The sequence below is a fragment of the Ailuropoda melanoleuca genome, chromosome 2, assembly GCF_002007445.2.
Source record: "Ailuropoda melanoleuca isolate Jingjing chromosome 2, ASM200744v2, whole genome shotgun sequence".
NCBI classification, from domain to species: domain Eukaryota; kingdom Metazoa; phylum Chordata; class Mammalia; order Carnivora; family Ursidae; genus Ailuropoda; species Ailuropoda melanoleuca.
In genome coordinates this window covers 161,186,103-161,200,646 of record NC_048219.1, presented here as the reverse complement: position 1 = coordinate 161,200,646, position 14,544 = coordinate 161,186,103, and the positions used below count along the sequence as shown (strand labels likewise).

Genomic DNA, 14,544 nt, shown 5'->3' with positions numbered 1-14,544 from the left:
ATCTTGGTATCCTTTCTAAAAACTATGATGATTATAAATTCTCACTGTCCTATGGTAGAGGCAATTCATAGGCATTTTCAATTACTAAGTGCTGGGTACAATATACTTCACTGTAATAAATTTTACCAGTAATTTAAATAGTAATTATGCTGAGCTTAATGCCATTGAATTGTGCTCTTGTGACTCCTCGAAGTGGAACTTAAGTGGAGGTTCAATGCAAACGTTTTTTTTCTGACTGTGATAAAATATACCTAACATAAAATTGCCATTTTAACTCTTTTTAATTGAACCACAGTTCGGTGGCATTAAGTACAGTCACATGATGGTGCAACCATCAGCACCATCCATCTCCAGAATTCTTTTCGTCTTTGCAAACTGAAGCTCTGGACCCATGAAACAGTATGTCCGTATTCTCCCCTGTGCCCCCAGCCCATGGTGGCTAGCCTTCTACTTTCCGTAGGGGACTACTCTAGCTTCCTCATACAAGTGGAACCATACAACATTTGTCCTTTGATGTCTGGCTTGTTTTACTTAGCATAATGTCTTCAAGATTTATCTAAACATTATTTTTTGAAAGATAATTTAATTTAAAAGCTCCAAACATAGGGCGCCTGGGTGGCTCAGTCATTAAGCATCTGCCTTCGGCTCAGGTCATGATCCCAGGGTCCTGGGATGGAGCCCTAAATCAGACTCCCTGCTCGGCAGAAAGCCTGCTTCTCCCTCTCCCTCTCCCCCTGCTTGTGTTCCCTCTCTCGCTGTCTCTCTCTGCCAAATAAATAAATAAAATCCTAAAAAAAAAAAAAAGCTCCAAACAAGTATACAAATGAATTTGTGTGGCTTTTTGTAAAGAAGGTTCCTGGATAATTTAAAATGGATGAAATTTTTTCCCTTGGAAAACTTGAATTAATATTCTTAAGTGAATTACCTTGCACATTACAAATTTTAATTAAAAATGTTTCTAAAGGGGCACCTGGGTGGCTCAGGACAGATAAGCATATGCCTTTGGCTCAGGTCATGATCCCAGGGTCCTGGGATGAAGCCCTGCATTGGGCTCCCTGCTCAGCGGGGAGCCTGCTTCTCCCTCTCCCTCTGCTCCCCGCGCCCCCTCCCCCTCCCCCGCTTGTTCTCTCTGGCTTTCTCTCTCTCTCAAATAAATGAAACCTTTAAAAAATATGTTTTTATAGATAATGCCAGTTCATTATGCCAAGTTCTGCAAAACAGAGCCATAGAATGTTTTCCCTAGTTCTACAAAATCAGTTTAAAAATTTCCAGTTTAAAAAGATAAGACTTGAAATAAAATAGTCATTTTCTTTTGAAAACTTAACAAATTTTAAAACTGAAAAAAAAATAAAAATTGTCCTTAGTTTTTTGTGTCTTGTTAGTATAAGAGTTTAGAAATATAAACCTAAATTTTTTTACTTACTCTTCTGTGGCTGCGTTGTATAATAATCCTTTCCTATTGGTGGCATCTAATAGTCTACAATGTTTTTGTTGGCTGCTTTAAACCCGGTTTTACGTTCATATGTTATCTTAATTTTTTTCAGCATTCTTTGAGTTTTATGAAGGAAATAATACTTTTAAGAGATGTTTTAAAAATCTATTGATTAAAAAATAGCAAAGTATTTTCACCTGAATATTAAGGTTTGCACTTGGGTGACATTTTTCCAGCAGTAGTTAAGACCTAGAATGATTTTCATTACAGAGCTTCATGCTTCTGGAGGTGATCCCTGTAGTTGAAATCAAGGGTGACTCAGCACTGGCAGTCTCAGTGGGTGACCCGCTTCTCACCCTTTCTGCACAGCTTACTCGTAGGGCTCCCACAAGTCCTAAATCCTTTATGGAGCAAGATGAGAGTACAGACATGGAAGGGCAGACCGAAGGGTGGAAGAGCATTGATTTTTAAGTTGTCTTAGCTTGCTTTCCTGTGAAAGAAGAGCCTGAAATGAGGATTTGTGTACAGTAAGTTTATTTGAATAAAAGAAGAGTAAAAGGAGTAAAAGATTGGAGAGAGTAAAACTATGAAGAAGAAGCCAGTGCAAGTATGAGCTATCAAGTTGGTCTGGATCCGAATGGAGGACACAGACTCAGTTGTCAGGAAAAAGTAATATTACTTTAAAATTGACCCATCTGTCCTGGGATCGAGCTATTGGGCTCTGGGCTCAGCAGGGAGTCTGCTTCTCCCTTACCCTCTCCCTCTGTGATCTTTCTCGTTCTCACTCTCAAATAAATAATTTAAAAAAAAATTTAAAAAAATCCACCCATCTGGGTTTATTGAAGAGTCATAGGTCCCAGCAGCAATGTGTTCTGGTATTACAATAATTGGCTTGAGCTAATTTTTGTTGTCTTTTTAAAAGACTTAGGTATTTTCCTGTCTACCGCAGTCCCCACCAACCTCTATTGTTTCCCAGCCCTGAAGCTGAGTGCCAATAAGCTATCATCACTAGCCTTCCTCCCTCTTGTATGATATCTACCTGGCTCTTGTAAGTGTAAGAATTTATGAACCCTACCTTAAGCCATGGAATAAATTTGTGAGTGGCCAGAGTAAACCTAGAGATGCTTAGAGCCATGAGAACAGAAAGATCTGGAGCTGGAATGCAGAGAAGCTCATTAGCATTGGAGACCAGCAGCGTGTTCCTCTCATTAAAATGGAAGGCTTAAAAATCACTTGCCAATATTTGGAGGGGTGTAGGCTCTCTGGAATGAACACCCCAGTGTTAGGTAACAGATGCCCACGTCACTAGCAGCAGAGCCTTTGGTAATGTCTCACAAATGTCACACACCACAGCCATTCACAGGCTTGAATAAGATTTATGTTGAGTATGCCCTCTTTCCAGATGTCCTGATTTGTTTGAGAAAATATCTGGGTTTATAAACACTCATGCATCTCATGAAAAAAAGTTTCTTCTCCCCGATCTTGTTTTGTTAATGCTGTTTAAATTTCATATTTCAGGTGAGTACAAAGCCCCAGTGGCAGCAGGCAGCTCCATCATTCCATTTGAATATAAAACAGGACGATGAGATTCCGGAACCGTTTAGTGTTAAAAACGAACAGTCATATGGTAAGAACTTTATTCCATCTTAAATTTAAGGAAATTTTCAAGAGGAAAAAAATCATTACAACGTTTAGTTGAGAGTAGTGAAATTGTAAAACTGAAATGATATATGTATCAAGTAGAAAAATTTATCCCAAATGTTTTCCCTCCTAAAATAATTGATTCCAGTTCTTAATTATTTCAGGCTGTTATAAATGCTATAAAAGGTGATATTTTAAGAATTGGGGGGCATTTATATTAAAACTTTGATTTATTGTAGTCAGAATTCTCTACAACAGACTAACAAGTTTTTTTCTAAGAGGGATTTTAATGAGTTGTAAATATTGCTTCCAATTTAGTCATTTTAATATTTTTTACTTTTCATTTTTTTGACTCATCAGATTGATTACATTGAATACTAACATTTTTTCATCATGGTTCTTTAAATTTTGAGAGTTTTGTATTCTGTTTTTTTTTTTTTAAGATTTTTTATTTATTTATTTGACAGAGATAGAGNGCAGCAAGTGTATCAGTGTTGGCGTCAGGAAGTGAGGGCTCCACGTACAGCTGTGTCACTAATGACTTTAGGATCTGAAGGGGTCATTTATCTCTCTGAGCGGCAGCTTCTGAGTTTGAAAATGAGTTTCTTTGAGCTCTGTCGTCCAGCACTGAAACGTTATGCTGCAGAAGAGTCCTCTGATCTTGGTATCCTTTCTAAAAACTATGATGATTATAAATTCTCACTGTCCTATGGTAGAGGCAATTCATAGGCATTTTCAATTACTAAGTGCTGGGTACAATATACTTCACTGTAATAAATTTTACCAGTAATTTAAATAGTAATTATGCTGAGCTTAATGCCATTGAATTGTGCTCTTGTGACTCCTCGAAGTGGAACTTAAGTGGAGGTTCAATGCAAACGTTTTTTTTCTGACTGTGATAAAATATACCTAACATAAAATTGCCATTTTAACTCTTTTTAATTGAACCACAGTTCGGTGGCATTAAGTACAGTCACATGATGGTGCAACCATCAGCACCATCCATCTCCAGAATTCTTTTCGTCTTTGCAAACTGAAGCTCTGGACCCATGAAACAGTATGTCCGTATTCTCCCCTGTGCCCCCAGCCCATGGTGGCTAGCCTTCTACTTTCCGTAGGGGACTACTCTAGCTTCCTCATACAAGTGGAACCATACAACATTTGTCCTTTGATGTCTGGCTTGTTTTACTTAGCATAATGTCTTCAAGATTTATCTAAACATTATTTTTTGAAAGATAATTTAATTTAAAAGCTCCAAACATAGGGCGCCTGGGTGGCTCAGTCATTAAGCATCTGCCTTCGGCTCAGGTCATGATCCCAGGGTCCTGGGATGGAGCCCTAAATCAGACTCCCTGCTCGGCAGAAAGCCTGCTTCTCCCTCTCCCTCTCCCCCTGCTTGTGTTCCCTCTCTCGCTGTCTCTCTCTGCCAAATAAATAAATAAAATCTTAAAAAAAAAAAAAGCTCCAAACAAGTATACAAATGAATTTGTGTGGCTTTTTGTAAAGAAGGTTCCTGATAATTTAAAATGGATGAAATTTTTTCCCTTGGAAAACTTGAATTAATATTCTTAAGTGAATTACCTTGCACATTACAAATTTTAATTAAAAATGTTTCTAAAGGGGCACCTGGGTGGCTCAGGACAGATAAGCATATGCCTTTGGCTCAGGTCATGATCCCAGGGTCCTGGGATGAAGCCCTGCATTGGGCTCCCTGCTCAGCGGGGAGCCTGCTTCTCCCTCTCCCTCTGCTCCCCGCGCCCCCTCCCCCTCCCCCGCTTGTTCTCTCTGGCTTTCTCTCTCTCTCAAATAAATGAAACCTTTAAAAAATATGTTTTTATAGATAATGCCAGTTCATTATGCCAAGTTCTGCAAAACAGAGCCATAGAATGTTTTCCCTAGTTCTACAAAATCAGTTTAAAAATTTCCAGTTTAAAAAGATAAGACTTGAAATAAAATAGTCATTTTCTTTTGAAAACTTAACAAATTTTAAAACTGAAAAAAAAATAAAAATTGTCCTTAGTTTTTTGTGTCTTGTTAGTATAAGAGTTTAGAAATATAAACCTAAATTTTTTTACTTACTCTTCTGTGGCTGCGTTGTATAATAATCCTTTCCTATTGGTGGCATCTAATAGTCTACAATGTTTTTGTTGGCTGCTTTAAACCTGGTTTTACGTTCATATGTTATCTTAATTTTTTTCAGCATTCTTTGAGTTTTATGAAGGAAATAATACTTTTAAGAGATGTTTTAAAAATCTATTGATTAAAAAATAGCAAAGTATTTTCACCTGAATATTAAGGTTTGCACTTGGGTGACATTTTTCCAGCAGTAGTTAAGACCTAGAATGATTTTCATTACAGAGCTTCATGCTTCTGGAGGTGATCCCTGTAGTTGAAATCAAGGGTGACTCAGCACTGGCAGTCTCAGTGGGTGACCCGCTTCTCACCCTTTCTGCACAGCTTACTCGTAGGGCTCCCACAAGTCCTAAATCCTTTATGGAGCAAGATGAGAGTACAGACATGGAAGGGCAGACCGAAGGGTGGAAGAGCATTGATTTTTAAGTTGTCTTAGCTTGCTTTCCTGTGAAAGAAGAGCCTGAAATGAGGATTTGTGTACAGTAAGTTTATTTGAATAAAAGAAGAGTAAAAGGAGTAAAAGATTGGAGAGAGTAAAACTATGAAGAAGAAGCCAGTGCAAGTATGAGCTATCAAGTTGGTCTGGATCCGAATGGAGGACACAGACTCAGTTGTCAGGAAAAAGTAATATTACTTTAAAATTGACCCATCTGTCCTGGGATCGAGCTATTGGGCTCTGGGCTCAGCAGGGAGTCTGCTTCTCCCTTACCCTCTCCCTCTGTGATCTTTCTCGTTCTCACTCTCAAATAAATAATTTAAAAAAAAATTTAAAAAAATCCACCCATCTGGGTTTATTGAAGAGTCATAGGTCCCAGCAGCAATGTGTTCTGGTATTACAATAATTGGCTTGAGCTAATTTTTGTTGTCTTTTTAAAAGACTTAGGTATTTTCCTGTCTACCGCAGTCCCCACCAACCTCTATTGTTTCCCAGCCCTGAAGCTGAGTGCCAATAAGCTATCATCACTAGCCTTCCTCCCTCTTGTATGATATCTACCTGGCTCTTGTAAGTGTAAGAATTTATGAACCCTACCTTAAGCCATGGAATAAATTTGTGAGTGGCCAGAGTAAACCTAGAGATGCTTAGAGCCATGAGAACAGAAAGATCTGGAGCTGGAATGCAGAGAAGCTCATTAGCATTGGAGACCAGCAGCGTGTTCCTCTCATTAAAATGGAAGGCTTAAAAATCACTTGCCAATATTTGGAGGGGTGTAGGCTCTCTGGAATGAACACCCCAGTGTTAGGTAACAGATGCCCACGTCACTAGCAGCAGAGCCTTTGGTAATGTCTCACAAATGTCACACACCACAGCCATTCACAGGCTTGAATAAGATTTATGTTGAGTATGCCCTCTTTCCAGATGTCCTGATTTGTTTGAGAAAATATCTGGGTTTATAAACACTCATGCATCTCATGAAAAAAAGTTTCTTCTCCCCGATCTTGTTTTGTTAATGCTGTTTAAATTTCATATTTCAGGTGAGTACAAAGCCCCAGTGGCAGCAGGCAGCTCCATCATTCCATTTGAATATAAAACAGGACGATGAGATTCCGGAACCGTTTAGTGTTAAAAACGAACAGTCATATGGTAAGAACTTTATTCCATCTTAAATTTAAGGAAATTTTCAAGAGGAAAAAAATCATTACAACGTTTAGTTGAGAGTAGTGAAATTGTAAAACTGAAATGATATATGTATCAAGTAGAAAAATTTATCCCAAATGTTTTCCCTCCTAAAATAATTGATTCCAGTTCTTAATTATTTCAGGCTGTTATAAATGCTATAAAAGGTGATATTTTAAGAATTGGGGGGCATTTATATTAAAACTTTGATTTATTGTAGTCAGAATTCTCTACAACAGACTAACAAGTTTTTTTCTAAGAGGGATTTTAATGAGTTGTAAATATTGCTTCCAATTTAGTCATTTTAATATTTTTTACTTTTCATTTTTTTGACTCATCAGATTGATTACATTGAATACTAACATTTTTTCATCATGGTTCTTTAAATTTTGAGAGTTTTGTATTCTGTTTTTTTTTTTTTAAGATTTTTTATTTATTTATTTGACAGAGATAGAGACAGCCAGCGAGAGAGGGAACACAAGCAGGGGGAGTGGGAGAGGGAGAAGCAGGCTCATAGAGGAGGAGCCTGACGTGGGGCTCGATCCCATAACGCCAGGATCACGCCCTGAGCCGAAGGCAGACGCTTAACTGCTGTGCCACCCAGGCGCCCCTGTATTCTGTTTTTAATCATAATTTTAATCTTCATTTTAAGAAGGTTCTATACAAATTAATTGAAAATTAGAGTTTATTAGTATATTAAAATATAAATTAAATATTCTTGAAATAGAGGTTTCTATTACAATATAAAACAAGAGTTTAACTTCCTGATACTGAAAGAAAATTAATTGTACCTGTGGTTACTTGAGAACTTAAAAGTGTGTAGTTTTTCTTGAAAGGTGTTTTAGCATTTTATTCTAACCACTTACGTGTTTTAGCTTACTTTTTAGATGACTAACTCATGCTTTTTTTTAAAAAAAAAATTCAAGCTGAATACCTAGAACACTTTGGAAAAAAGAGCAAAATGGTGGACCAAACTGAGGATAGTTATGCTGGACCATCTACTTCTAAAACCAAGAACAAATCTCTACATAAAGAACGAGAAAACTTCAGAAGCACTCTTGTTAATGTCCTTATGTAAGTTCCCTAAGCTAACCAGTGTGCGTTACCCTCCTTAGAGCCTCGGGGAACTTTCTATCTAAAAGTATACCAATTCTGTGCATCTCTAAGAATGCCTTAAAGCCTTGTTGGAGTGAGGTCAGGGTACAAATAAAGAATGAAAGATGGAGCTTCACTCTGTTAACTGTGTCCCTCTTTGAAATACCACGAGCTGAAGAGGTACTGGTGTTAATCCTGAGGGTGGCTGGGAGAGCAGAATGTCTGGGGGTTCTGGTTGTGGCCGCTGTGGCTGGTGGAAGATATGGGGCAGTTTTTCCCCCCTATCTCATCAGCTCAGGTGATGTAGCAGCTTCTCTGGCTTTGGGGGGGGGTGGGTCTCCTTGTCTAGAAAAAGAAGGAACTGGAGCGAAGTGATCAGCAGTGTGAGCAGGGCCAGGCTTTGCCTGATGTGAGCTGTAGGTCCAGTTATGAAGAGCATTGTAGACGCAAGTCACTAATTGTTCTGCACCCTTTTCCTCACTGCTTCATGCTGGTTGCTGGTACACTCTTTATGGCTCTCAAGGCCCACACGTGGCTATCTGTGGATGTAATTTCATGACCTGGTGCAGTAAGTAACTCACCCACAGAACCCTGTCTTCTGGTCCCCCTGTCGGGCTTTACGGGCCCCATGGCCATCTTGAAGGGAGGACGGTGGGTGGTCTGTGCTTACAAAGGGCAAGGGGATTTTGTGGGAGCCTGTCCAGCCTCTGCTGGAGTGGTTTAGAGTTTACTTTTACTGGTTGCCACTTGAATCTTACCAGCTTGGCCCACTTACATTGCTTTTGGATTAAGCACTCTCACATCCCACAAACAATGTAAAATTCAAACCCCAAACCATGGGCCAGGTAGGCCTCTACTTACAAAGCCTCAGAAGCAACTTTTTTCCTCTACCCAGAAATCTGGCGAAGACAGATGATCTTTCTTGACACAACTTCCTATGCTTGTCATTTCTAGTCCTCTGGGTGCGAGTAGAGCCTGGTTTGGGTTTTAGCTTCACACAGGGGTNTTGCCACTTGAATCTTACCAGCTTGGCCCACTTACATTGCTTTTGGATTAAGCACTCTCACATCCCACAAACAATGTAAAATTCAAACCCCAAACCATGGGCCAGGTAGGCCTCTACTTACAAAGCCTCAGAAGCAACTTTTTTCCTCTACCCAGAAATCTGGCGAAGACAGATGATCTTTCTTGACACAACTTCCTATGCTTGTCATTTCTAGTCCTCTGGGTGCGAGTAGAGCCTGGTTTGGGTTTTAGCTTCACACAGGGGTTCTCCCTTTGACTTCTCCATTTCACTCAGTCCTACTCAGAGCCTGACCTCCCGATTCACACAGGCATTAAAGGCCATGGCCCTGGGCCCCAGAAGGGTAGCCAGAACCTCAGGGTTTTGCTGATTACCATTCTTATTTTTTTTTTTTTTACTCCTGAGTATTTCCTTTCTTTTTTTGTAACTCAGCTATGCATTCAAAACAAATGTGTCCTATTATCCAATATTTAAAAAATGGTATTGGTTTTTCAGATTATCTTTGTGTTGTATCATAAGAAACAGTAGTCTCCCTTAGGCATTTTATGTCATTTTTTAGTTATGCCTTTTATAAATAGGATATGGAAAGATATATTGAAATTCAGTCTTAGAGTTTCTGTACTTTAATAGTACATCCAATCCCATTTACAGTTGTTCGTATTTCTTACATATGTGTGCTTCTACCAACTTATTTGGTACTTTCTATTTCCTATATGTTGCTTTTGCTTATTTTTTCTTTTTTCTGCTTTCTATTGAATTGAATTTTCTCTTTCTCCCTTTACTTCTTTCTATTGGCTTAAAAGCTATCAAACATCTCTCTTCTTTTAGTGGTTACCATAATATTTAAAGCCACATATTGTAATTAATACTTTTTAAAGTTTAAAATTCAATTTTTATCCGTCTTCCCCCCCTGAATAACACAAAGAGATCTTGGACTGCTCTCACTTAACTCTGAACTTCCCTTTGGATTTTCCACATGATCATTTTTCGTTTTGTTTCTACCAATATTTCCATAATATTTTTGTTCTACCAAGTCCTTAAATTCCCTATACTTCTTTTATTCCTAAGTTAATGCTTAGGCTTACTAATGTGTTTTCTATTCTTTAGAAAATTGTCTTTGCATTCCACTCTTCACTTCCGGGTGCATTTTCTTTTTTGCTGAAGTTCATCCTCCAGTAGTTGTTTCAGTGAGGATCTATGAGGAGGAAAGTTGAGATTTTCATCTCTGTAAAGTTTTCTGTTTTGTCCTGACTCTTGAATTAATGGCTAAGCTGGCTACAAAATTAAACAATCATCATAATTTTTACCTTACATCTGAAAACATCAAATTGAAAAATATTAACCATTATTTTTTGGCATATATTATTTCCTCCCAGCTTTATTAAGGTATAATTGACAAATTAACATTTTTAAAGATTTTATTTATTTATTTGACAGCGAGAGAGAGAGAGAGAAAGAGAGAGAGAGAGAGCGAGCGAGCACGCACCAGCAGAGGGAGCGGCAGGCAGAGGGAGAGGGAGAGGCAGGCTCTCCGCAGAGGAGGGAGCCCGATGCGGGTGGGACTCGATCCCAGGGCCCTGGGATCATGACCTGAACTGAAGGCAGACACTTAACTTACTGAGCCATTCAGGCGACTCGAACAATAAAATAAGAATATATTTCAAGTTTACGATGTGAGAGTATATGTATATATTGTGAAAGGACACAATCAAGTTAATTAACACATCCATCACTTCACATCTTTAGCATTTTTTTTAAGAACACCTAGGTTGTACTCTTAGCACATTTCAATCATACAATATGGTACCATCAACTGTAGCCCCCACGGCATGCGTTACTGTTGATGAGAAGCCTACGTCACTCTGTCATTACTTTATTTGCAGTCTGTGTTTGTGCTCTGTCAACTTGTCTTTTTTTTTTTTTCCTGAACACCTTATTTTCAAAGCCTTCTGGATATGCTTAAACAGCTTTACTGAGCTATAATTTACATATCATGAAATTCATCCAGGTTAAATGTACAGTTGAATGAATTTCAGTAAATCTCTGTGGTTGTGCAACCTTAACCAAAATCTAGGTTTAGAATACTTCTATTATCTGTTAAAAATTATGCCCATTTCAATTAATTCTCTCTGCCACTGGTTGCCCCAGCCAATCATTGATCTGTGTTCTGTTTTTATTGTTTTATCTTTTCTAAAATTTCATATAAATGGAATCATACAATATGTATGTTTTTTAAAATCCTTTCATTTTGTTGTTTCTGGTTTGGGGCTATTTGAAAATGCTGCTGTGAACATTTGAATGCAAGTCTTTTGTGGATATGTGTTTTCATTTCTCCTGGGTAGATGCCAAAGTGTAGAAATGCTTGATTGTATAGTAGGATATGTTTAATTTTCAAAGACTTTGCTAAACTCTTTTCCAAGTGACTATACCATTTTATATTCCCACAGGCAGTGTAAGAAGAGGTTTCTAGTTTTTCCACATCCTTGCCCACACTTTGGCTACAATAGGCAAAACAAAACAAAAACCATTCTAGTAGATGTGTTATCTCATTATGGCTTTAAGTTGTATATCCCTAATGGCTAATGATGATAGGTGTCTTTTCTGGTGGTTGTTTGACATTCATATAACTTCTTTGAAGTGTCTGTTTAAATGTCTTGCCCATTTTTAAATTAGGTTATCTTTTTATTAATACATTCTATGAGTTCTTGATATATTTCCTATACAAGTCTTTTATTAGATTTGTCTTTTGCAAATATTTTCTTCCAGTCTGTGGCTTATCCCTTCATTTTCTTAATGGTATTTTTTTGGAAAGTAAAAGCTTTAAATTTTAAAGAAGCTCAATTTATCAGTTTTTTCTTTTGTTGATGCTTTTGGAGTCATATCTAAGAATCCTTTCCTATCACAAGATTGTCTCCCGTGTTTTCTTAGAAGGTTATAGTTTTAGCTCTTATATTTATGTACATGATTTAGTTTAATGGCGTATCTATGGTATGAGCTAAGGTTGAGGTTTGATTTTTTCCATATAGATATCCAGATGTTTCAGCCCCCTTTGTTAAAAGACTATCCCCATTGAATTACCTTGGCACCTTTGTCAAAAATCATTTGAATATATAAGGAGTTCTATTTCTGTTCCCTTGGTCTATGTGTCTATCTTTACATCACTACCGTGCTGTCTTGATCACTCGAGCTTTATTGTCAAGTTTGAAATTAGAGAGTTTATATCCACAACATTTATTATCCATTTTCAAAACTGTTTTGGCTATCCTAGGTATTTTGTATTTTCATACATATTTGAGGACTAGCTTGTCAGTTTCTGCAAAAACAAACACAAACCTAGGATTTAGTAGCCAATTGCATTGAATCTGTAGGTCAATTTTGGGATAATTGCCATTTCAATAATATTGAGTCTTCTGGCCCATAAACATGTTATTTCTCTTCATTTATTTAGTTTTTATTTACTTGCTCTTAGCAGTGTCTTGTATTTTTAGTGTATAATCTTGTATTTCTCTTAAAAATTTTAAGTATTTTTTGATGTGAATTATTTAATTTTCTCATTGCTCTTTGCCAATATATAGAAAAATCAATTGATTTTTACTTATGAATCTCATCCTAGGAGCTTACTGAAACTTGCCTACCAATTCTGAAGGTTTTTAAAAGATTCCATGGAAATTCCTCTATATACAATTATGTTGTCTGCAAATATCGTTTTACTTCATTTCTGATGCCTTTCATTTTTCTCACTTCCCATTTTGCACTTGTTAGGTTCTTCAATAAATTGTTGAATAGAATTGGAGTTAGTGGATTTGCCAGTCTTAGTGAAAAAACATTCAGTCTTTCACATTTATGTAGGACGTTAGCTGTATGTTTTTAAGATACCCATTGTCAGGTTGAAAAAGATCACTTCTTTTCTTAGTTGGTTGAGAGATGTTAGCATAAATGAGTGCTGGATTTTTGTCAAATGATTTTTCAGGGTCCCTTGAAACGAGAATTAAGTTTTTATGTTTTAATCTTTTAATATAGTATATTACATTAATTGCTTTTCATGTTAAAGCTTGCATTCCTTTCGCTTTGTCACTATAATCATTTTTGTATGTCACTGGATTTGATTTCCTAATATTTTAAGAATTTTCAAGTCTATATTAATGAATGATATGGGTCTGTACTTTTGTCTGGCTTTAGGCCTCAAAATGAGTTGGGGAGTGTTTTTACCTCCTTTGTTTTCTGAATGGGTTTAGGTAGCATTAGTATTTCCTCCTTCTTTGATAGAACTTTTTTTTAAGTAGGCTTCATGCCTCCATGGTGGGCATGGGGGCCAATGTGGGGCTTGAACTCAAAACCCTGAGATCAAGACCTGAACTGAGAATAAGAGTTGGATGCTTAACCAGCTGAGCTACCCAGGGGTCCCTGGATAGATCTTTTTGAAGCCATCTGGACCTGAAGTTTTCTTTTTGGGATTATTAACTAATCCAATTAGTTAACTTGATATGTATCTATTCAGATTTTCTCTCTTCTTGAGTCATGTTTTGTATTTTTGCTTTTTAGGAATCTCTTTTGGCTTAAGTTGTCTAACTTGCTGCTATAAAGTTCAGATAATTTCCTTATTTTCAGTCATTCTACTCATTTTCTCCTTTAGCATCTGGTGACTACAAGACCAAAGCCTTTTCTAGGAATCTCCTAGGTGGATTGGTTGCTTTCTTGCATGAGTTATGGGCTATGGTATTTTCAACCTCGTTTTATCTGTCCTCTCTCTTCTTTTCATGTTCCAGAAATTTGTTGAGATATCTCCTCAGCTGATGACCGTCTAGTCTCTTTACAATCTTTGGTTAAAATTACTACCGTGTTCACAAGGAAACTTGAAAAAAGGATGTTTTTGCTACCATCTTGACTCAAAAGCACAATTGATTTAATAAAGAGAAAAATCAATATAGTTTTTTTCATTTTCAGGAAATGAGGCACACCGTATTTTTTCTTCAGTGAGGTAGAGTGTCTCCTATATTGATTTATTTCTGGAAGGATATTGTCCTGCTGGAAAGAGCATGGCAGTTTGCAAGCCCATATGGATGGGCAAATTCTTATTTTTTGTACTTAATTAACTACGTGACAAGGGGGAAGTTACTGAATCTGGCATTCAGTTTCTCATCTGTGAAGTGGGAATAATTCTCTGTCTCCTCTAACAATAGGTGTGAGGATTGGGGATAAATGTATGTGAAACTATTGAGGGAGGGCCTAACTTAGGTGATCAATAAAAAAAGTGTTTATCATTATTGTTTCCGGCAGGCAGAACCTTTGCCTGTAGCCACAGAACAATTGAATCCTGGAGTTTTACAGCTGAAAGGATCTTCACATGACCACAAAAACTTCTTCAGCTGCCCCCATAGCCCCCAACCTTTTCCCCCCTCACCTACCCTGACCTTGCAGCCCTCTTTTAGGCGGGTGTTACTCACACAGAGGATGAGACTTGTTAGGTTCTCTGGGTTCAGCGAGGTAAATAACACGTGCATTTCTGCCATTAAAACCCCCCCAGCAACCCAGTTCTTAGGGTCCTACACTGCAGGGTGGCAGAATCTGCACGTTAGTAATGCTTTACAATCAAAACAACGAGAA

The 14,544-nt window shown here is 37.6% G+C and overlaps 1 protein-coding gene across 1 annotated transcript in view; it reads left to right on the top strand.

Moving 5' to 3' along the window:
* DNAH7 (dynein axonemal heavy chain 7) overlaps nucleotides 1-14,544 on the top strand; it is a 269,045-nt gene that overhangs the window by 18,526 nt on the left and 235,975 nt on the right. Inside the window, exons 4-7 of the mRNA XM_034642450.1 lie at nucleotides 2,951-3,059; nucleotides 6,084-6,187; nucleotides 6,680-6,788; nucleotides 7,748-7,895. Coding sequence (XP_034498341.1) covers nucleotides 2,951-3,059; nucleotides 6,084-6,187; nucleotides 6,680-6,788; nucleotides 7,748-7,895 — 470 coding nt within the window. The remainder of the gene's footprint in view (nucleotides 1-2,950; nucleotides 3,060-6,083; nucleotides 6,188-6,679; nucleotides 6,789-7,747; nucleotides 7,896-14,544) is intronic.